Genomic DNA, 23,971 nt, shown 5'->3' on the forward strand with positions numbered 1-23,971 from the left:
TGTGTTTAATTTCATTTGCTCATTCAACAAGTTTACTGAGATGTTCTTGTTGCATTTCTCCTCTACATTGATTATCAACTCACCCTTGCCCACCAGCCTAGTTGTCGTTTACAAATTTCGAAAGTATCTTTTATTACAGTGTCCATGCCATTAGTCTTGATTTGTGGAAAGCAGTGGTACCAGCACTGATCCTTGTGGAGCACCACTTGCATCTGCCACTCTGAATGAGTGCCCTTTACTACAACTCTGTGCTTTCTTGAAGTCAGTTAGCAATTCGTTCTGCCACTTGTCACCAACTCCCTATTCTATAACCTATTAGTCTATAACGGCACCTTTTATCCAAGTTCTTATTAAACACCAGGTACATTAAATCTACTACAATGCCATTGTCTGCTCTGTTGCTTTAAAAAAAATCAGTGAGGTTGATCAGATAAGATTTTACATTCAATGGTGACTATGAAGTTAGTGCACTATTTTGGGAAAAAAACCCAGCTAGTCTTCATTCAACAGTAACTTATACTAGAAGATGAACAAAGTATGAGTGGAAGCTCCCACCAAATCACAGTTGCAAGAATGTTAGCAGTTTGCAGGAAGCTCGACAACATTCATGAGGAGAGTAGACTCACTGATTGTATTGGATTTTTCAATTACATTGTACCTGCCTGAGCATTTAGTTGTTGTAAGTTTCAGTATAACCAGACCATTTGGACTGTTGTGTGTAAAATTCCTGTCATTACCATTTTCAGTTTGTGTTTTCTTTTAAGCCTCAGAAAAGAAGCAATAGGGTATTTGTGTGCATTGAACAATGTCAATGCTTTCAGTTTAAGAGAACTGGAGAAAACATGCAAAAGTTATAATGATTGATTATGATTAGATTCAAAATTTCTGAATAGGATTATCTAACAAATATAACAAGAAATTCAGATACATTTACCCTTGAATGAGCAATTGTCCATTTTTTTTCTTTCAGTAATCCATCCTATGTCTGGCTTTGAAATTTATGCAAAATCAGAAATGATCGTGGAAAATGGGACAGATGTCAGATTGTCATGTACATTTAAATCAAACAAGGTTGACCAAAGGACTTTGTCGGTTTATTGGAGTTTCAAACCAGGAACTGGTGGGAAAGATCAGCTTGTGAGTAATAGACCTGGTATTTCAATGAGTCGGAACTGTATTATAATGTCAACATCCTCTTTTAACTTACCAAATTCTTTCATTTGTGTTGTCTTTTAAATCACCATGGAATTATCAGTTCTGAGATAGTTCAAAGGAGCATGTAGGAGTTGAAGAGATATCTTCTTAAGAACATAAGTAACTTGGAGCAGGAATGGACCCGTGTAGCCCATTAAGCCTGATCTTCACTTTTCTTCACGTTCTCATTTCCTGAAGGATCAAACATTTGTCTATCACAGCCTTAATTGTTTTCAGTGATGGTGCAGCCATATATCTCGAGAGTAGAGAAATCCAAAGGTTGACATTCTTTTGGATGAACCAGTTTCTCAGCTCAGTCCTAAGTGATTAATCCTTTATCCTGAGACGGTGCTGCTGTGTTCTAGATTTTGTAGCAAGGGGAAACAACTTGTTTCTACCCTCTGAAGCCTCTTTGTGTTTTGTGTGTTTCGATAAGACCACCAGTTGTCCAGGGACTATAGCTCCAATTTCCTCAGCCGAGAACATCGCTTTCATCCCAGATAACAATCAAGTGAGCCTTTACTGTACAATCTCCATTTAAACTACATGCTTCATTAAGTAGACCAAAGGTACTCAATATTTTAGGTGTAGTCAGCAGCACGGTGGCTCAGTGGTTAGCACTGCAGCCTCGCAGCACCAGGGATCCGGGTTTGATTCCAGCCTCAGGGGGACTGTCTGTATGAAGTTTGCACATTGTCCCTGTGTCTGCATGGGTTTCCTCCAGATGCTCTGGTTTCCTTCCACAATCCAAAGATGTGCATGTCAAGTGAATTGACCATGCTAAATTGCCCATAGTGTTGGGTGTATTGGCCAGGGGTAAAGATCGGGTAGGGGAATGGGTCTGGGTGGGTTACTGTTCGGAGGGTCGGTGTGGACTTGTTGGGCTGAAGGGCCTGTTTCCATACTGTAGAGATTCTAGTCCCAACAAAACCCTGCATGATTACAGCAGGACTTCCTATATGCTTGCTGTACCTGTGTCCTAATTTTGTGTCCAAACTTTAAGTACACCATAAGGCATAGAAGCAGAAGTAAGGCCATTCAGCCCACTGGGCCTGCTCCACCACTCAATCATGGCTGATAAGTTTCTCAGCCCCATTCTCCAGCTTTCTCTCTAACCCTTGATGGCCTTGATACTCAAGAACCTATCTATCTCAGTTTTAAATACACTCAATGAACTGGCCTCCACAGCTTCTGTGGCAATGAATTCTATAGATTCACCACTCTCTGGATGAAGAAGTTTCTCCTTATCTCTGTTCTAAAAGGTAGGGTATGCGCTCAGGTCCTAGTCTGTCCGACCAATGGAAACATCTTCCCAACATCCACTCTGTCCAGGCAATTCACTATTTTGTAAGTTTCAATTAGATTCCCCCCACCCCCCCCCTTTATCCTTCTAAATTCCATCAAGTATAAACATAGAATCCTTAATTGTTCTCCATATGTTAGCTTTTCATTCCTGGGACCATTCTTGTGAACGTGCTAGGAAATTGTTTCCGTTAGGTGAGGAGACTAGGACCCGTGGACACAGCCTTAGAATTAGAGGGGGTAAATTCAGAACACAAATGCGGAGACATTTCTTCAGCCAGAGAGTGGTGAGCCTGTGGAATTCATTGCCACGGAGTGCAGTGGAGGCCGGGACGCTAAATGTCTTCAAGGCTGAGATTGATAGATTCTTGATGTCACAAGGAGTTAAAGGCTACGGGGAGAATGCGGGTAAGTGGAGTTGAAATGCCAATCAGCTGTGATTGAATGGCGGAGTGGACTCGATGGGCCGAATGGCCTTACTTCCACTCCAATGTCTTATGGTCTTATGCTGCAGGTCTAGTACATTCTTCCTGAAATATAGGGCCCGAAACTGCACTCAATCTCTAAATGTGGTCTGAGCAGAGCCTTTTAGAGCCTCGGAAGTAGATGCATTCCTGCTTTTCTATTTAAGTCCTCTGAAAGTAAATGCCATCATTGCAATTGCCTTCGTAACTACTGACTCAACCTGCAAGTTTACCTTGAGAGAATCCTGGACTAGAAATCCCAAGTCTCTTTGCACTTCAGACTTCTGAATTTTCTCCCCATTTCATAAAGAGTGCATGCCTTTATGCCAGAGCTTTCCTGAATACCATACTTAGTTTGATTTAGTTTGACTTCAGTTCAGAAGATTAAAGTTTTCAGTTTGAGAGAACAGTAATCCCAGTAGAAAGATATAAGTTTGTGTGTCCCCAAGCTGAGAGAGTTTTGAAAAGAAATTTGTGCTGACATTTTGAAGAGAGCTTTTCAAAATTTCCCTCTATCATAAAGTGAAAAGTGAGGAAATTTGTTGATGATTACACAATATTCAACAACATTTGTGACTTGTCAGATACTGAATCAGTCCATATCAAAAATCAGCAAGACCTGGACAATTTTCAGGCTTGGTCTGACAAATAGCAATGAGATTCAGGCCACTCAAGTGCCAAGCAATGCCCATTTGAACTTAAGAATACAAAAATTAGGAGAGGAGTACAAAATTCAGCGCCTTGAGCCTACTCCACTATTCAATACAGTCTTGACTGATCTCACCTCAGCCTCAACTTGACTTTACTGCCCTCTCTCCATAACCTTTCAACCTCTTGCTAATTTAAAATCTGTCCATCTCCTCCAATTGACTCAAATGTTCCAGCATCCACTACACTCTCGGGTAGTGAATTGCTCAGATTCATGACCCTTTGAGAGAAGTAATTTCTCTAATCTGTTTTAATCTGTTACCCGTTGTGCTAAAACTACAACCTTTTGTTGCACATTACTCCACAAGAGGAAACATCCTCTTTACGTCCACTTTGGTAGTCCACTTTAGCAGTTTGTATACCTCCATTAGATTGTCTCTTATTCTTCTAAACTCTAGAGAGCATAGGCTTAAACTATTCAATATCTCTTTGTAAGACAAACCCCTGTTTTCAGAAATCAATCTAGTGAACCACCTCTCAACTGCCTACAGTGCAACTCCTCAAGTAAGTAAGAGTCTAACTGTCATCTCTTGACATTCAGTGGAATTACCAAGACTGAAGTCTCCATTGTCAACATCCTGGTGGTTACCATTCAGCAGAATCTGAACTGGATTAGCCATCTAAATGCAATGGCTACAAGATATGGACAAGGAAATTACAAGCAGTCAGTCTAACCTTGGTGGTAGGGAAGCTGTTAGAAAGAATTCTAAGGTACACAGTGTATCTGCGCTTGAAGAGATATGGATTAATTAAGGAAAGTAAGCATGGATTTGTTAAGGGATGGTCATGATTAGCAAATTTGATTAGTTGTTTTTAGGAGATAACCAGGAGTGTTGATGAGAGCAATGCATTCAATGTGGTTTACATGGATTTCAGCAAGGCCTTCATTAAAAACCCTCGTGACAGATTGGTCAGAGTCTATGGAACCCAAGAGAAGGTGGCATGTTGGAACCAAAATTGGCTGAATAGCAGAAAGCAAAAGATGATGGCAGAGGAATGTTTCTTGTGACTGGAAATCTGTAGGCCTCAGTTTTGGGGTCCCTGGTATTGTAGTAGGCATTAAGGACTATGATTTAAATATAGGGAGTATGATGGCGAAGTTAATGGATGATGCAAAACTTGGTAAATAGTGTGGAGGATAACCATAAACTGCAGGAGGATATTGGTTGACTAGGAAGAGTAGTAGCAAATGGAATTCAATCCATTAAAGTGTGAAGTAATGCACTTGAGAAAGGTGAACAAGGCAGGCATTGCATGGCAAATGGTAGACCCTGGAAAGTACTGACAATTAGAGGGATCTTGGTGTATGTATCCACAATTTCCTGAAGGTAGTAGGTTAAGAAGGTGTCAGGATAGTTGTCTTAATTAGCTAAATGACAGAATACAAAAGTAAGGAAGTTATATTGTAACTAAAGAAAACACCGATTGGACCACAACTGGGGTAGTGCATGCAGTTCTGGCAGTCTTATTAATGGGAAGGATGTCATTTTATTAGAGAGGATACAGAGAAGATTTATTAGGGTGGTGCCTGGGCTGGGGAATCTCCACTTTGAGGAAAGATTGAATAAAATCATAGACTCATAGAGATGTACAGCATGGAAACAGACATTTGGTCCAATTCGTCTATGCCGACCAGATATCCCAACCCAATTTAGTCCCACCTACCAGCACCTGGCCCATATCCCACCAAACCCTTCCTATAGGCTGGGATTGTTTTCCTCTGAGCTGTGAAAGTTGAGATGGCATCTGACAGGGGTATATATGATTGAGAGGTATAGGTGTGACGGATCGAAAGGCATTTTTTCATTAGTAGAGGGGTCAATAACTTGGCTGTATAGATTTAGGGTAAGAGATAGAAGGCTAAGACAATATTTCTTTTTCCACTGAGGGTTCAGTGAATCTGGAATTTCCTGCCTAAAAGGGTAGTAAAGCCAAGAACTCTTGTAATATTTAAGAGTTATTTAGATATTCAGTTACATTATCATAGGGTACAGAGCTATAGCCAGCAACGGGAAAATGAGATTAGTGTAGTCCGATCTGTGTTGACCAGGTTGTATTAGTATAGAACATTAATCATGGCTCGTTTTAATCTTAATTAAAGTCAAATTGGCAAAGGTAGGCACAAGGAAGAGCTTATCATATGTATTCAGGACAATTTCTTGTATTAAAGAGTCATCTAGACTTGAAACATTCGCTTGCTTTCTTTCAATGGATGCTGCCTGACCTGTTGTGATATTCAGCGGCTTTTGCTTCCTGTATCAGTGTGTTATAGATCCAACCAGGTTCAGTTTGGTTTTGGAATTGGTAAGGTGTAATGAGGAAGTTTTAATAAATGACGTCAGTGTAAAAGTTACCCTTATAGGAACAGTGACCATAACCAGATAGAACTTAGCATTCAGTGTGAGAGTAAAAAACTTGGGTCAGAAATAAGTATGCTAAACCTAAATAAGGGTAATTTCATAGGGATGAGGGCAGCATTGGCTGGAGTGGACTGGGAAAGGAGTTTATCAGAAAAGACAGATGAGGAACAATGACAAATGTAAATGGTCCATGACTCTCAGCAAACAAACATCCTCGTAAGGTTGATGGACTCAAACAGGATATAAAATTGCCATCGTCCCAGAGGACCACAGAATTGCTTTCGCATTAAAATCATTACCAGTCATCTCTCTCTAATCTGAGGGTCACCATACTCCAGGCAAGGGGCAAGGCTGAGAAGGCAGGACTTGTATGGTGACCTCAACAGTACAGGAATTGAACCCACCTTGTCAGCATTGCTCTGCATCACACACTAACCATCTATCCAAGTGAGCTAACATCCAAATGGATAAACTGACCATGGTTAACTAAAAGGCAACAAAATGACCCACGAAAGGAAGAGAATAAACTGATAGCAAACTAGTAAGCAATATATAAATGGACAGTCAGCTTCTTGAAACATAAAACTAAAGGGAGAGTGGCCAAAGTGAACATGGTTGGAGAATTAATAGGAAACCAAGAAATGGCAGAGGATTTGAATAAGTACTTTTCACCATTGTTCATGGTGCAGCACATTAATTGCATCCCAAAACTACTAAATAATCAGGAAGCAAAACAGGGAGAGGAAACAAATGCAGTAACTATCACTAGAGAAAAGGGCTAAAGGTCAGTAGGTTACTTGGACCTGATGGGTTGCATTTTGGGATCTTGAAGGAATTAGCTACAGAGATAGTGGATGCATTCGGAATCGTCAAACATTCCTTTGATTCTGGAAAGGACCCAGAGGACTAGAAAACTGCCATTGTAGTACAGTTAAAAATCTCACAACACCAGGTTATAGTCCAAAAGGTTTAATTGGAAGCACCTTCATCAGGTAGCTAGTGGAGCAGGATCACATGACACAGAATTTATAGTAAAAGATCAATGTGTTATACAACTGATGTGATGTTTTGAACAAAGCTAAATTGCTGTTAAGTCTTAATCACTTAGAATGTGTTGCAGGTTTGATTAATATGTAAATCCCAGATGTCTTCCAAGTCACATTCCTGAGATAACTTAAGGTTTTATTAAAAGGAAAATGACATCTCAGCTCAGACAATCCATTAAAGATGTGGGGTTAGATGAAGGAGCAGTGCTCTGAAAGCTTGTACTTCCAAATAGATCTGTTGGACTATCACCTGGTGTTGTGTGATTTTTAACTATGTCGTCCAGTCCAAACTGGCACCTCCACATCATTGTAACACTGACGATCCAAAAAGGGAGGCAGTGGTATTCAGGACAAAGTCAAATGTAGTGAAAGCTACTTGAAAGATGGAACACCCAAGAGGCTGAATGACCAATTTATTCAACCTGACTTGTCTCCATTTTTGATGCTCCAGTGCCAAGTAAAATAATTATTTGCTTTCACACTTCTCTCTGATCCCTTTTAATTGCAAGGGACAGAGACTTAAAAGGAAAAGATATGTTCAACAACTGTTTTTGCCATGTATCGCTAGAAATGCTTAGATCATAGAAAGCACCATCTGATCCTCCTTTCATTTGATAGCTGCTATTACTATCATTATTACTATGCCACTGGGCTAAATTTCCTCTAAGGTCCCAGATTTCCTAACCCTGAATGTCATATAGGTGTTGTTTTTCTCCCATCATCCCTCAGCCTCTCTCCAAACTCATCTTTTCCATGAAAGTGACCTCATCCAGCTTCAACTATATTTCCATAAAACTGCTGCCACCCAACATGACCACTTAAGACCCCAGATTAACTGATGTTCCTAGACCAATTATCACCCTGCCCTAGCCACGCTGAAAAGCCAACACTTGCCTTAAAGTCCTTGTGAATTATTGCCCCATCTCCAACCACTTTAACCTCTCTAAAGTATGTTCAAACTTTTGATTTGTTTTCAGAATTCCATGTTTGAATCATTTTCAGTTAGGTTTCTGAAATGGCCTTAGCAAATTCACAAATGATATATGCTCCCTTTGACATGTTTGAACACGCTGACCTCCATTATGCTCCCATAGTTTTGATTTTTTTGTAACTAGTAGGAGCAATCTCTCAAGCCCTTTCAGAGTCTTGAATGAGATCATCTCTTATCCTTCTAAACTGCAGAGAATGTAGAACCAATTTACTCTGCCTAGAACAACCCTCCTACACCAGGGACCTATTTAATGAAGCTTCCCTATATCACCTCCAGTGCAAGTATAACCTTAGCAAGTTCCATTCACTGTAACTTTTGTCTCTCTGTACCTCTAAGTTCCACCAGCACCCCAGCCCTCCAAAATATCTATGCTCCTTTAATTCTAGTTTGTTGATTCTTGATTTGAATCACTCCATTGTTGGTGGCAGTGCCTTGAATCACTTCAGCCTTGAACTGAGGAATTCTCTCCTTACACCTTTCCTAAGATGCTCCTAAACATGCATCTTTTCTAATTAAATGTTTCATTATTTGACCCAATATCTCCTTATCTGGCCCTGTATCATTTGTTTTATAATGCTTCCGTGAGAATGCTTTGTGTTTTTATGACATTAGAAGCACTGTAAAATATAAATTATCATTTTATGGGTCACATTAGTCTGATTCTGCTTTTACATGCAGCTGCTTACATAATTACTGATTGAATGTCACTTGATTTTTCATCATGTGATGAGAGTTCTTGTGCCAAGGTCAGAGGCCATTCCACACAGCACACAGATCTTATACAAGTGCCTGTTGGCATTCATGTGACTGGCACTCTGAGGAACAGTACTTGTTCTGAGATTTGTAAACAAGGAGAGAACTGCTGTGCCATAAGTTCATGCAACCAATGAGAACTTCTACCTCCTTATAACTACTCCAGAATTAATTTTCTCTTGTTCTTGAAGAATGCTAAACTGCTCGTTAAGTAAACTTTGGAAAGTTAGGTATTCCATGTCATTTGTTATACATTTGGTCTCTGAGTACCTTCACTTTGTAACCATTGAAAATTGAATATAAAACTCAACAATTGTTTATTGAAGATTTATTGATAAGATAATTGATTAATGAATAATATTTTTGAAATGTGACTTCATCCATTCTATCTTTTTGGACAGATATTATATTATTTAGCAGGACAATCCAAGTCTCAATTTCCTGACCGCATTGCTTGGGATGGTAACATCAACAAGAGCGATGTTTCCATTATTATAAAGAATATCGATTTTAAAGATAATGGAACTTATACCTGTCAAGTGATTAATCCATTTGACTACAGTAAGACTGCTGCAGAAATTCTCTTGAGTGTTGTTGAACAAGGTGAGCAAAAAATATCAAGTCATTTTTAATATTTCCTTCCTGAATGTTTATGTGGACTCATCACAAATTGTGGCATATTGGAGGTGCTGAGTTATTAAATCCATAATCCTGCCTGCTCAACTGGACATATTGAAGAAAATCTTATTTATCTTTTAGAGGAAGAGCTATAAATCCTTCAATGTAGGATACTACAGATATTGGAAACATTCATTAAAAATATAACCTCAGTCATCATTTGAGAGAACAAAAATGTTAATGTTTGGGGAAGAATCTGGATCTGAAATGGCACTATCTATTCTCTTCGCTGATGCTGCTTTGGCTTGCTGTACAATTGTTGCACATAAGAACAAAAGAAATAGGAGGAGGAAGAGTAGTTTATGAAGCCCTGAAACCTGCCCTGCCATCCTAGAAGGAGAAAGTGAGTACTACAGATGCTGGAGAGTCAGAAAAATGTGTTGCTGGAAAAGCACAGCTGGTCAAACAGCATCCAAGGAGCAGGAGAGTTGACGTTTTGGGCAGAAGCTCTTCATCAGGAAAGTGGAGGTGGGAGGAGGATGAGAAATAAATGTGGGGGTGGAGTAAGGAAGGTGGGAAGGTAATATGTAGATACAGGTGGGGGGGGTAATTGTAATAGGTTGGTGGGGAGGATGGAGCACATAGGTGGGAAAGAAGATGGACAGGTCAAGAGGGTGGCACTGAGTTGGAGAGTTGGACCTGGGATGAAGTTAGGGGAGTGGAGATTTGGGAACTCCTGAAGTCAGTCTTAATGCCGTGTGGTTGAAGGGTCCCATGGCAGAAGATGAGACATTCTTCCACCAGTTGATGGTGGCTTTGATTTGGTGGTGGAGGCAGCCCAGGACTTACACATCCTTGGGGGAATGGGAGGGTGAGTTGAAGTGGTCGGCCACAGGGCGGTGGGGTTGTTTGGTGCATGTGTCCCAGAGATATTCCCTGAAATGTTCTGAGTTGGCGTTCTATCTCCCTGATGTAAAAGAGACCACATCAAGAGCAATGGACACAGTAGATGAGGTGGGTGTATATGCAGGAAAATCTCTGCTAGATATGAAAAGATCCTTTGGGGCTTTGGAAGGAGGTGAGGAGGAGGCGTGGGTGCAGGTTTTACACCTCATGCAGTGGCAAGGGAAAGTGCCTGGTATGGAGGGTGTGTTGGTGGGGAGGCATGGACCTAACAAGGGAGTTGGGAAGGGAATGGTCTCTGTGGAATACAGATAGAGGGGAGGGAAATATATCTCTGGTGGTGAGACCTGACTGTAGGTGGCAAAAATGGCTGAGGATAATGAGCTGTATCTGGAGATTAGTGGGGTGGAAGACGAGAACTAGGGTGTTCGATCCTTGTTGCGGTTAAAGGAGTGGTTTTGAGGGCCAAGGTGCAGGAAGTGGTGGAGATGCACTGGAGGCCATTGTTGATCACGTGTGGCTGATCTGCCCCAGGCCTCAACTCCTCTTTCATGCCAGCTGTTCATGCCCCCTTAGCTTATTGATTTTTGTTTTTCATAAATCTATATGCCTCCTCTTTAAATGCTTTCAGTGATCTAATCTCGAAAACTATCTGGGGTAGAGAATTGTAGATATTTACTATCCTTCAGGAGAATAAATTGTTTTGCATCTCAATATTAAATAAGTGTTTCCTTATTCTATAACCATGTCTCCTAATTTGAGATTCCTCCACTAGTGGAAACATTTTCTCAAAATCTAGTCTGTTAAGCCCCTCAGAATCTTATGTTTCAGTAAGATCAACCCTCATTTTTCTAAACTCAGAACTCTAAACTTTTCTAAAGGCTCAACCTTTTTAGCTGTCCTCAATAACTTAATCCCTTCAACACAGAAGCCATCCTAGAGAATCTCTTTTTGAACTGCCTCCAATCCTTTCCTAAATACTCTACACAGTACTCCAGGTGCAATCTCACCAAAACCCTGTATAGTCCTAACAAAATTTTCCTATTTTTAAAACCTAAAATACATTAATTCTGACTGTCTGCCTTCTGTGTGTGGATCAAAATTCAGTCTACGCTAATGCATTACCCTCAATACCATGAGCTCCTGTCTCGTAGCACCTTATCACATGCCAAATGGAAATCCAAACATATTACATCCATCAGTTCCCCTTTATCAACTCTGCTTGTTACATCCTCAAACAGCTTGAGCAGATTTTTGAACGTGATTTTCCTTTCATGAAACTCTACTGAATCTGATTGCATTCAGCTTTACTAAATATCTGCTATGCCTTCCTTCATAATGGACCCTAGCATTTTCCCAGCAACAGACATTCAGCTGACTGACCTGTAGTTTATTGTTTTCTGTCAACCTGGCTTCTTGAACAGGGGTGTCTCATTAGCAATTTTCCAATCCACTGGAACCATTTGAAAATCCAATGAGTTCAGGAATATTTCAACAAATGCCATGATCTATGTTTAGTGGAATTTGTGGTATTCTGTCTAAGATAACCCAAAATTCCTGATTGTATTGCTTGTGAGTGCACTTCAGCAGTAATTCTATTCTTTGAAATGTGTTTGGGGGAAACCCCAAAAATATTTTAAAAATCATTCTGATATAATTTTGTTCCTTTTTCCAGGTTCTTTACCCAAACATTCCATCATTGCAGGTGCAGTCATCGGAGCAGTTGTAGGATTACTGCTAATTATTGGCATTGTGTACTTTATCAAGAGAAAAAAAGATGGTCAACGGAATGCTTATATTAGGTAACTCTTTCTAAACTCAACATGAATAACAGCAAATGATAATATGTGAGTTCAGCATTGCAATTTGTTTTTCTTTTATGGAATATGGATGATGCTTGCTAGGTCATTTCAGAAAGTAATTAAGAGTCCATTGTATTGTTGTGGGTCTGGAGTCGCATCTCAGCCAGGCCAGGCAAAAAGTACTTTCCTTCCTTAGAGGAAATTATAAAAAACCCACCTTGTTTATTAATAAACAGTTTCTTGGACACCATCACTGAGATCAGCTTTCAATTCTAGATTCTATTAATTGAATTTAAATTCTACCAGCTGTAACAATGGGATATGATAACAGTGGCACCAGACTATGAACCAGAGCTACTGGATTACTAGTCCAGGAACATTTCCTGCTATGCTACCAGATCCCCTTAAATAAGCAATTGAGCTTCTGTTTAAAACTGTGGCTGATTCCGATTTAAATTGTGTGCATATCCAAATTTATTTTCTCTTGAACTTAAAATACTTGTAGCCAATGTTTACTTATCCAATTTCTCACAATTAATCAACTTTTATATTTGCATTTTCAATTTGCAAGCCATCTTACTTATTTGGAATCTGTGGCATGGAGTGTATATGTATGCTCTGTTTTCACTCCATTTTGAGCAGTAGGCTAATGAAGAAAGTACATATAGCACTTTACAGTGGCTGACTTTGGATCATGATTATTAAAGCAAACTATGGTTGTTTCTCCCCATTTTCATCGGTAAGCATGTTAAAACCAATTCCAACAATCCTCACCCTTGTCTGAAATCTGCACAGAAGAAGAATGAAATCTGCAATCTTTCCTATCTGTTTGGATCAGCAGATACATTTTTCATAATTAGGAAAAGCATCTCCATGTATTTCTATTAAATTATATGGTTAACTCCTTTTCTTCTGATTTACCCGATGTTATAGTTACTGGTTGCATAGAAACCATGTATCAGTGGAGCACTTCATGTATGTTTATTAATCAGTTTCAATCATTGCAACCAAAATATTGACCACAGCGTTCAAGAGTGGAATACTAAGTTCATTTCTGGTCTCCCTGCTATAGGAAGGATATTGTGAAATTTGAAAGGGTTCAAAAAAGGCTCACAAGGATGTTGCCAGGGTTAGAGGGTTTTTGAGCTATAGGGAGAGGCTAAATCGGCTGGGGCTGTTTTCCCTGGAGTGTTGGGGGCTGAGGGATGGCCTTATAAAGATTTATTGAGGGGCATAGATAGATTGAACAGCCAAGGTCTTTTTTTTTTCCCCAGAGTAGGGGGAGTCCTAATCTAGAGGTGAGAGGGGAAAGATTTAAAAGCGGCTTAAGGGGCAACTTTTTCACACACAGGGTGGTGCGTGTATAGAATGAGCTCCCAGAGGAAGTGGTGGAGACTGGTACAATTACACCATTTCAAAGGCATCTGGATGGGTACATGAATAGGAACGGTTTAGTAAGATATGGGCCAAATGTTGGCAAATGGAACTAGATTAGTTTAGGATATCTGGTCGGCATGGATGAGTTGGACCAAAAGGTCTGTAGCTGTGCTGTATATCTCAATGACTATGACTCTAAGTGAATGATAAACATGTATTGTGCACAAGTTTTAACTTCTAAGTTTACTTTTGCTGTAATCTGTCAAGGTTATTTTACTTTTTTTAAATGCACATAGTTAATATCAATCAAGATACCTGTAGAGATTCTCCTGAGGTGCATTCTCTCTCTAAGCTGTGCACATGCAATCAGGCTATCAACACTATTTGCACCATTGACTTCTGGTTCTGGAAGTTGCTGCCATGCACAGACCTCTAACAAGCTGGCAGGAACACTGTCCCTGAGTACTTGTGGAATTTAGTCAGCTAGGACCTGAGTCATAGCCTGTGGAAACCCCCAGGAATAAATGATCTCATCCAGGTTGTGATAGAAGACACCACAGGTTGGTTTGATGAGTTGTGGAGTAGATGAATGGAGAAAGTGACGACTGCAGATGCTGGAGATCAGAGTCGAGAGTGTGGTGCTGGAAAAAGCACAACAGGTCAGGCAGCATCTGAGGAGCAGGAGCATCAATGTTTCAGGCATAAGCCCTTCATCAGGGATGAGGATTGTGGATCGGGGAGCTGAGAGATAAATGGGAGGGGGGTGGGGCTGGGGAGAAGGTAGCTAAGAAAGTGATAGGTGGATGAAGGTGATGGAGAAGCTATTGGACAGGTCAGGAGGACAGGACTGAGTTGGAGGCTTGGCACTGGGATAATGTTGGGGGATGGGAAATTAGGAAACTGATGAAATCCACATTGATCCCATGTGGTTGCAGGGTCCCAAGGTGAAATATGAATGTCCTTCCTCCTGGCGTCGGGTCGTAATGGTTTGGCGGTGGAGGAAGTCCAGGACCTGCATGTCCTTGACAGGGTGGGAGGGGGAGTTAAAGTGTTCAGCTACAGAGCAGTGAGGTTGGTGGGTGCGGGCGTCCCAGAGATGTTCACGGAAACATCTCACACGCAAGAAGGGGTTCTGTCTCCCAGATGTACAGGAGAACACATTGGCTGCAACGGATTCAGTAGGTGACATTTGTAAAGGTACAGGTAAATTTCTGCCACATGTGGAAGGCTCCTTTGGGGCCTTGGACAGAGGTGAGGGGAGTGGTGTGGGCACAGGTTTTGCAATTCCTGCGGTGGCAGGGGAAGGTGCCGGGAATGGGATGTGTGCTGGCGGTGGTCCTGGACCTGACGAGGGAGTTGTGGAGGGAATGGTCTCTCCGGAACACTGATAGGGGTAGGGAGGGAAACATTTCTCAGGTGTTGGGGTCTGTTTGCAGGTGGCAGAGGATGATGCGACGTATGGAGAAGTTGGTCGGGGTGGAAGGTGAGGACCAGGGGGGTGCTGTCCTTGTTGCACTGGGAGGGGTGGGTTTCAAGGGCGGTGGTGCAGGAAGTGGAGGAGATGCACTGGAGGGCATCGTCAACCACATAGGAAGGGAAATTGTGATCTTGGAAGAAGGAAGCCATCTGGGATTTTCTAAGGTGGAATTGGTCATCCTGGGAACAGATGTGTCGGAGGCAGAGGAATTGGGAATAAGGGATGGTTTTTTTACAGGAGGTAGGGTGAAAGGAGGTGGCACCTAGGTAGCTGTGGGAGTTGGTGGGCTTGTAGTAGATGAATGGCCAGAGTTCCTGCATTGGAAATGTGGGTGTGCATTTAGTGCCTGCTTAGTCTCAAAACTTGCATAAGTCAAGGCTTTACGATTCTGTAATGAATAAGACCAGATTTGTGCTTCTTTTAGTTGGATTATCTGTTAAGCATATTGAAAGTTCATGTGACCACATGGACCTTTTTTTGTTTAATTTCACAGAAACTACCTTAATACATAGGATGCATCTGTTGTCATGTACTGCTCTCTGGTCAGTATATTTCAATTCCATCAAGGAAGGCAACATTGCTTGACTTGATTGTAAGACAATAAATAATTTGAAAATAGGAGAACAATTGGAAGATAATGATGAAGAGAAAGTTCTAATCTAAGAATAGGACAGGATAGCACAATCGATGATAATGAGTGTTACAACTGATTCCAAAGGAGTGAAATAAATCTATTCTTGTGCCACTCCTTGGCAGTTTAAACTGTGCAACTATATGTAGTGCTACCAGTCTTTAAAACTAATACACAGCGATATACTCTGTGAAGTGTTATCTTAAAAGAACTTTGGCAAAGTAATAGGTAAGTTTCTAAAACAAAAATGATTTGCAGATTGTCCCAAATGCTGAACTGTAGCCAAGCTCACTTTTCACGCAAGGTGTTGACACCAATGTGTCTTCCTCAATCATTTACAGAGGGCTGACCTATTTTTACCTGGAGATAGTAGATTTCTGATTTTCCTTTAAGAATGTTTGATTGCGACGATGAAAATTTCTATCTCTGGGTAGCCTCCACGTGGTGACGTGGTCTTTCTGTAGGTTTTTAAGTCAAACTTTGAGGGGGGTTTTGGAGAAAAGAGGGCAAAGGTTGTTGCTCCAGCAAGTTAATCTCTGACTGTGTTCAAATCCAGATGCTTCTTCACACCCACAAACTGGGTCATGTGACCTCTCAAAGTATTGTAGACTCGAGTGACTCCAATCAAACAGCTTGTGTTCATTGTAAATGCAACATTTTCCCTTCTGTAGCCAGTCCCTTTGCATTGCAAAATGTCTTTTCCAAAAAGGGCAAGATATGGGTATGTCCAGTAAATGATATTCTAAATGAAATCTAGAACAGAATAACCTATTTATAATTTAAACAATATGGAATTTTAAGGTCTTGTGGCAAGATGGAAAATAATACCCGCCGACAATGTACGAATGTGAAAGAAAATTGGATATTATGAGCAATGTAATTTTTATACTATTGCAACAGTGCCTGCGCTTGGATGATTTATGGCTTTTCGCCTATAATTTTATCTGTGCAAACATTTCCTGATATTCACCATTTCACCAGGTAATCACATGCACAATCCAGCTGTTTACACATTGAGAAGGAATGATCTAGTGATGAAATATTTTCAGAAGTTGATTACAAATTTCATGTGTTGGTGTAAAGCTCGAGTTACCATGTGTAAATTGGCAGCCATGGCAGACCCAATTCTCCTACCTCACTTTCCTGCTATTCTGGACAATTTCTGATATTGTATAATCCCATTTCTTCCCCATCTTGCTGTCAGAGTGAATAATGTACATTACAAATTTTAAAGTCTATATAATGTCAAAGTATAGTCATTTAAATTGTCAGACAGTCCCACAATTTACCTTCTTAATTCCTGTTTACTCTTACTCTTGCTGTTCTTAACTGCTCTGCAATAGTGTGAACCAAGATTGTGACAGTGTTACACCTCTTGTGGCCTGAACCATGGCCTTTTTGATGTGTTTCCCTCCAATCTCTCAAAAGCCCCGTCAAGAAGCCCTGATATAGTCCGTTTTAAATTCACATAAAGTGAATACAGTATTAATAGGACTCAATAAATTTTAAGTTGTGCAGCATCTATTCACAATGCAAAAGGAGGAATAAACTGCATTTACATCAGCAGGAAACTATCTTAGTTAAGTAAAATCAATTTTCTGCTATACTGCAGGCTTCTTGCTATTGAGGTACAGGTGAGCATTTCAATTTAACACTATCTAATTCATATGTCAAAGTGGATGTATTGTCTCATTCATACAAGTGTGTGATGTATTGGACAAGAGTCGATTTACACTTGAGGTACGTAGGCATCACCTTCAGAGAAGAAAGGCACCACTGATTCCAAGAATTTGTAACAGAACTTTACCTGTTTGGTTTAAAACTACTACTGTTTGGCCAAACACAAAGCAATACTGGACCTACATTAGGTATAGGTATAGAAATCCTTGTAGCATTATGAAATTGTTTCACAATTTGAAGCACGTTACTAATGAAGGAAGTGTGCATTTTTAATCATGGATGGCATTTAAATTTACAATGCATGGTACCAGTATGTTTCTATGAGATCATCTCAAAATTTTGCACTGCAGCTGTTCACTGTAGTTGTGGTTTAACTTTTATGACTAGCTTTCTTTTTAAAAAGTGAGAGTTTAGTTTAGAAAATGGACACTGCTGTTGCAGCTGAATGCAGCAAAAATAAATAAAAGAATATTTTTTAAAATGGCAAACTTTTGGTTAGATATTACTCTGGTATTTCTTAGCAATTAATTAATAAATTAGAGCCAAATGTTATTTTGTTGCATTCAAGTGTTCCATCTAGGCCAGCACTTCCTAATCGAGTTACCAAATAGAACTTTTGGAGTTGCCAGCTCTGACCAAAGTATAGAACCCATATCCCTACTGTCACTGCCCTCAAAGGCCAACACCCCTCTCTTGTATTTCTAAACACACTTCACTTTCACAGGTCTCACTGAAGGGTCATGACAATGTTCAAGCCTCACCATGGGGTCGCAATGGAAAAATGTTCAGGTAACCCTGCTGTAAGCCATACAATTGCACAACAAACTGAATATCCCTACAGTCCTTTTTATCTACCATACCTACACAACAGTTAAAACAAAAAGGGGCTGTGCACTTCCATACTTCCAAAAAATATCTTGATACATTTCCCTATTATCCTAAATGTGTTTTGTAATTCTGATCAATAGAGTCATGGTGGTCTGTAGCACAGAAGAAGGCCCATCCCATCCATTCTGGTCAAATACTATAACTATTCTAATCCCATTTTCCAGCATTTGGCCATTGTCTTACACACTTGTAAAGCCAAAGCATATATCTTGATGCTGCTTAAATGTTCTTAGAGTTTCTGCCTCTACCATCCTTTTAGGCAATGAGTTCCAAATTCCCACCACACTCTGGGTGAACATCCTCTCATCCCCTTTAAACCCCCTAATTCTTTGAAGTCTGTGGCTCCTGGTCATTGACCCCTCCACCAAGGAGAATAGTCTCTTCCTGTCCAACTTATCTATACCCCTATAATTTTACACATCTCAATCATGTCCCTCCTCAGCCTCCTCTGGTAATGGTATCATTTGACTAACATATTAATACAGATGCTTAGCCCCTACGGGATGATCGTGTTGTGATTTTCTATTTTTGAACATTTTATTTTTCTTATGCTGTTCCTCTGATTTCTCTCACTCTTACTCTTTTTCTCTTGCTCATTTTCACTTTAAACCATTCTAATTATCTGTCATTCTGACCATTAGATGAAATGCCATTAGAAAAGTGAAGCCTTTTACCTCATGAAAAAGTGCAATAGTGATGGAAAAGTGGTTTTGACTGAAGAACTCCCAACATTTTGATTATTAGGTCTTGAGTATTTTGGGAACATTTCAGCAGCTTAGTCATTTATGGTTAGCTGTGCTGGAGATTTAAAATCTAGTTTAATTTGTCTGTTGAGCTATTATTTTTAGCAAATGGATTTTCATTTCCTGACCAAGAACCCATGACTTGCACAGTTTGGTGGGACCATGAGTAATACTGTGTATGTTTCAAAAGAGATTTTATTCCAAAGCTATACTGAGTAGTAAAAAAGATGCCACTTGAGTTGGTAAGCAGTCTCCCTTTTGTATCTGACTCGACATGCTGCAATCCAAAAGTTAGCATGCAAATAGTTGGTCCCTTCAATTTTGCCATGTGTGTCTATGTCATGTAAAAAATTGAAACAGTTATGCATCTACCCCCTAAACAAAATAAAACTGCAAAAATTGATAATCAGAAACAAAAACAGAAATTGCTGGAAAAACTCAGTGGGTCTGGTAGCATTTGTAGAGAGCAAGCAGAGTTAACGTTCAGGTCTAGTGATCCTTCTTCAGAAAAGTTCTGAAGAAGGATCACTAGACCTAAAATGTTCACTCTGCTTGTTCTCTACACCGGCTGGGGGAAAGAGAGGACTGCAGATGCTGGAGAGTCAGAGTTGAAAGGTGTGGCACTGGAAAAGAAAAGCATAGCAAGTCAGGCAGCATCCAAGGAGGAGAGCCGACATTTCGGGCATTAGCTCTTCATCGGGGGGGGGGTAGAGAAAGGGGGCTGATAGATAAATAGGATGGTGGGGGTAGGGGTGAGAGCCTTCCCAGCTACCACCCTCTTTTTCCCCCTCTTTTCCCCCCACCCCCCCACCTTTCAGTCCTACCTCCACCCTCCTATTTATCTCTCATCCTGATGATGGGCTTATGCCCAAAATGTTGACTCTCCTCGGATGATGCCTGACAGGCTGCGCTTTGTCAGCACCATACTTTTCAACTCTCTCTCTCTCTCTATACAGATGCTGCCAGATCTGAGTTTTTCCAGCAGTTTCTGTTTCTGTGCCTCTAGCCCCACTTCTTTGCTCCCTCCCGACCCCCAATACTTATTCCCTCCAAACAATACTATTGAGCTAATCAAATCTGATCTCCCATTACAAATCCATCTTGATTACCATAATGAGTCCATGCCTTCCAATATTTTTTGTTTAATTTGGTATTATTGTCTGTAGTCCTTTTTCCAGTACTGATGTAAAGCTAACCAGTCAATAGTTGCCTAGCTTGACCTTTCTGGAGAAAGTGAGGACTGCAGATGCTGGAGATCAGAGCTGAAAATGTGTTGCTGGAAAAGCACAGCAGGTCAGGCAGCATCCAAGGAGCAGGAGAATCGACGTTTCGGGCATGAGCAGTGCTGTAATTGTGATACCCATCAATACAGTGGCACTACCACAGCTTTTATTAAAGTCTGAAAAGTCATTGTCTGACCACTTCTACATTCTTACAAGCTTGAAGTCTGACAGTCTGTTTCCTGTTGATGCATTAATCTTCTTACCCTTTTGTCTGCAGGCTTTTGATTTAGTTTTCGTGTGTTGATTGAGGCAAGATATTGAATTAAAGCAATCTTGTTCCTTCCTTACCAAGACAATCTCACTATTTACCATTTTTTTGGCTGAGGCTAATTATGTACTGACTCAAGAAATTTTGAATACTTTGTTAAAATTGAAAATTTGTAATCATCTACATTTACCAACCTATTTTTAGTTTATATTCCCCGTTACTATCTTCATACACCTCTCTCTTCAGTTGGTAAAATAATAGGATCTAAAATACAAACACAATTGTAATGTGAATATGCTTTATTCCTTAATTCAACATAGATAAACTTTAAATTCATCTATATATTATTAAAAGTGTTAATTTTAATATACAGTTCGCAACAGTCATGCTTTCTGTGTCATGATTTATTTTTCATGCTAATATGAGGTGTTCTGCCTCTCCAGCAAGGAGACCATTACAAAGACCATTACAGTCAGTGGTTACATGGGTGATAGATCTGAAACATACAGCCTAGGGAAACTTACAGTTAAATGTACATACAGCATTAGTAAAATTTGAAAAGCAATGTACTTAGACGAGAAAAGATCCTGTTTAGTAAAAAGGCAAATTAGTGGCTTGCAATTTTGCTCTCTGTTAAATATTTGATATGTAATATGCTGAAAAATTAGTGTATCGTGGCTAAAAGAATTGATGCATGCAAACTTCTAAATTTTGTGGTAACATTGAGGAGATTTGGGTGTAATTTGAAATATGCTACTAATTGTTATGTAATGTATCATAATTCAGAATGTTGTCATGATTGATTTTTTCATGAATTATTTTTGTTCTCCATGCAATTCAGTGGAACCGGAAAGAACTGATCCTGATACTAGTAAGTGGTGGCTAAAATTCAGCAAAATCTAAAAGATCAATATTTAATACTGTAGTGATGTAAACTGTGTGCATGGTTGAGTTATTTCCTATGTTGAGGAACTAGCTATAGAATGGACTGTTAGTATTGTGCAATGAGAAAGCTTAATAATCTTGATCTAAAATGCCCCTGAAGGAAGGCTTTCTAACTGGATTTTCTGCATTGGAACTAACATTAAAATGCATAATACCATTTAAATAGTTAAACCATAACAAATCTGCATTCTTTCTGAGGCACAAAAACCTCGCATGAAAGGTCAGCGAACCATTGCTAACAAAAGAAATTCAAGATTATGTTAAATCAAGGGAAAATACTTCTAAGGTTGGCCAAAGTAGTAACCTTGAAGATTGGGAGCATTTTATAATTTGGCAAAGGAGGACCAAGACCCTGATGAAGTGAAAATAAATTTTAAGTAAACCAGCATAACACAAACTTGCTGTAAAAGCATCTATAGGTATGTTTCATAAAAAGGAAAAGATTAGGAAGGAAAAATTGGGAACATTAAAGGCAGACAGAAAAATTTACAACAGAGAATAAGAAATACTGCAAAGTAAATTGTTCGTGCAAAAACCCTCCCGGGAATAGTAGATAATTGAAGAACCTTATGAGAATGAGGAGCAGAAGAAATTAGCATTATTTTGAAAAGTAGTAATATTGGAGAAATTAACAGGACTGAAAGTAAATAAATCATTGATCAACATGATCTATACCCCAGAATGTTGAAAGAGTGGTAAGTCTAGAGATAGTGAATGCATTGGTGCTCATCTTCCAAATGCATAGGTTTTAAGACCATAAGACATAAGAGTGGAAGTAAGGCCATTCGGCCCATCGAGTCCACTCCGCCATTCAATCATGGCTGATGGGCATTTCAACTCCACTTACCCGCATTCTCCCCGTAGCTCTTAATTCCTTGTGACATCAAGAATTTATCAATCTCTACTTTGAAGACATTTAACATCCCGGACTCCACTGTACTCCGCAGCAATGAATTCCACAGGCCCACCACACTCTGGCTGAAGAAATGTCTCCGCATTTCTGTTCTGAATTTACCCCCTCTAATTCTAAGGCTGTGTCCACGGGTCCTAGTCTCCTCGCCTAACGGAAACAATTTCCTAGCGTCCACCCTTTCCAAGCCATGTATTATCTTGTAAATTTCTATTAGATCTCCCCTTAATCTTCTAAACTCCAATGAATACAATCCCAGGATCCTCAGCCATTCCTCGTATGTTAGACCTACCATTCCAGGGATCATCCGTGTGAATCTCTGCTGGACACGCTCCAGTACCAGTATGTCCTTCCTGAGGTGTAGGGACCAAAACTGGACACAGTACTCCAAATGGGGCCTAACCAGAGCTTTATAAAGTCTCAGTAGCACAACGGTGCTTTTATATTCCAACCCTCTTGAGATAAATGACAACATTGCATTCGCTTTCTTAATCACGGACTCAACCTGCATGTTTACCTTTAGAGAATCCTCCTTCTGCAGTCTCCCCACTTCCTCAGTACTACCTGCCTGTCCACCTAACTTTGTATCATCTGCAAACTTTGCTAGAAAGCCCCCAGTCCCTTCATATCATTAATATATAACGTGAACAGCTGCATACCCAACACTGAACCCTGCGGGACACCACTTGTCACCGGCTGCCATTCCGAAAAAGAACCTTTTATCCCAACTCTCTGCCTTCTGTCAGACAGCCAATCCTCAATCTATACCAGTAGCTCACCTCGAACACCATGGGCCCTCACCTTACTCAGCAGCCTCCCGTGTGGCACCTTATCAAAGGCCTTTTGGAAGTCTAGATAGACCCCCACATTCACTGGGTTTCCCTGGTCTAACCTACTTGTCACCTCTTCAAAGAATTCCAACAGGTTTGTCAGGCATGACTTCCCCTTACTAAATCCATGTTGACTTGTTCTAATCCGACCCTGCTTTTCCAAGAATTTAGAAATCTCATCCTTAATGATGGATTCTAGAATTTTACCAACAACCAAGGTTAGGCTAATTGGCCTATAATTTTCCATCTTTTGTCTTGATCCTTTCTTGAACAAGGGGGTTACAACATCTTCCAATCATCCGGGACTTTCCGTGACTCTAGTGACTTTTGAAAGATCTCAACCAACGCCTCCGCTATTTCCTCAGCCACCTCCCTCAGAACTCTAGGACGTAGCCCATCGGGGCTAGGAGATTTATCAATTTTAAGACCTTTTAGCTTTTCTAGCACTTTCTCTTTTGTAATGGCAACCATACTCAACTCAGCCCCCTGACTCCCTTTAATTGTTGGGATATTTACTCATGTCTTCCACTGTGAAGACTGATGCAAAGTACTTATTAAGTTCTCCAGCTATTTCCTTATCTGCCATTACTAGGCTTCCAGCATCAGTTTGAAGTGGCCCAATGTCTACTTTTGACTGTTGTTTGTTTCTTATGTATTGAAAGAAACTTTTTCTATCATTTCTAATATTACTGGCTAGCCTACCTTCATATTTGATCCTCTCCTTCCTTATTTCTCTCTTTGTTATCCTCTGTTTGTTTTTGTAGCCTTCCCAATGCTCTTGGCCACTTTATAGGATCTCTCTCTTTCTTTAATACATTTCCTGACTTCCTTAGTCAGCCATGGCTGTCTAATTCCTCC

General features: G+C 40.2%; 1 protein-coding gene across 1 annotated transcript in view; it reads left to right on the forward strand.

Moving 5' to 3' along the window:
* mpzl1l (myelin protein zero-like 1 like) overlaps positions 1–23,971 on the forward strand; it is a 43,485-nt gene that overhangs the window by 4,230 nt on the left and 15,284 nt on the right. The window contains exons 2-4 of the mRNA XM_072585343.1: positions 971–1,137; positions 9,220–9,421; positions 12,015–12,141. Coding sequence (XP_072441444.1) covers positions 971–1,137; positions 9,220–9,421; positions 12,015–12,141 — 496 coding nt within the window. The remainder of the gene's footprint in view (positions 1–970; positions 1,138–9,219; positions 9,422–12,014; positions 12,142–23,971) is intronic.

This window comes from Chiloscyllium punctatum, chromosome 15 (genome assembly GCF_047496795.1).
Source record: "Chiloscyllium punctatum isolate Juve2018m chromosome 15, sChiPun1.3, whole genome shotgun sequence".
Taxonomy (NCBI): Eukaryota; Metazoa; Chordata; class Chondrichthyes; order Orectolobiformes; family Hemiscylliidae; genus Chiloscyllium; species Chiloscyllium punctatum.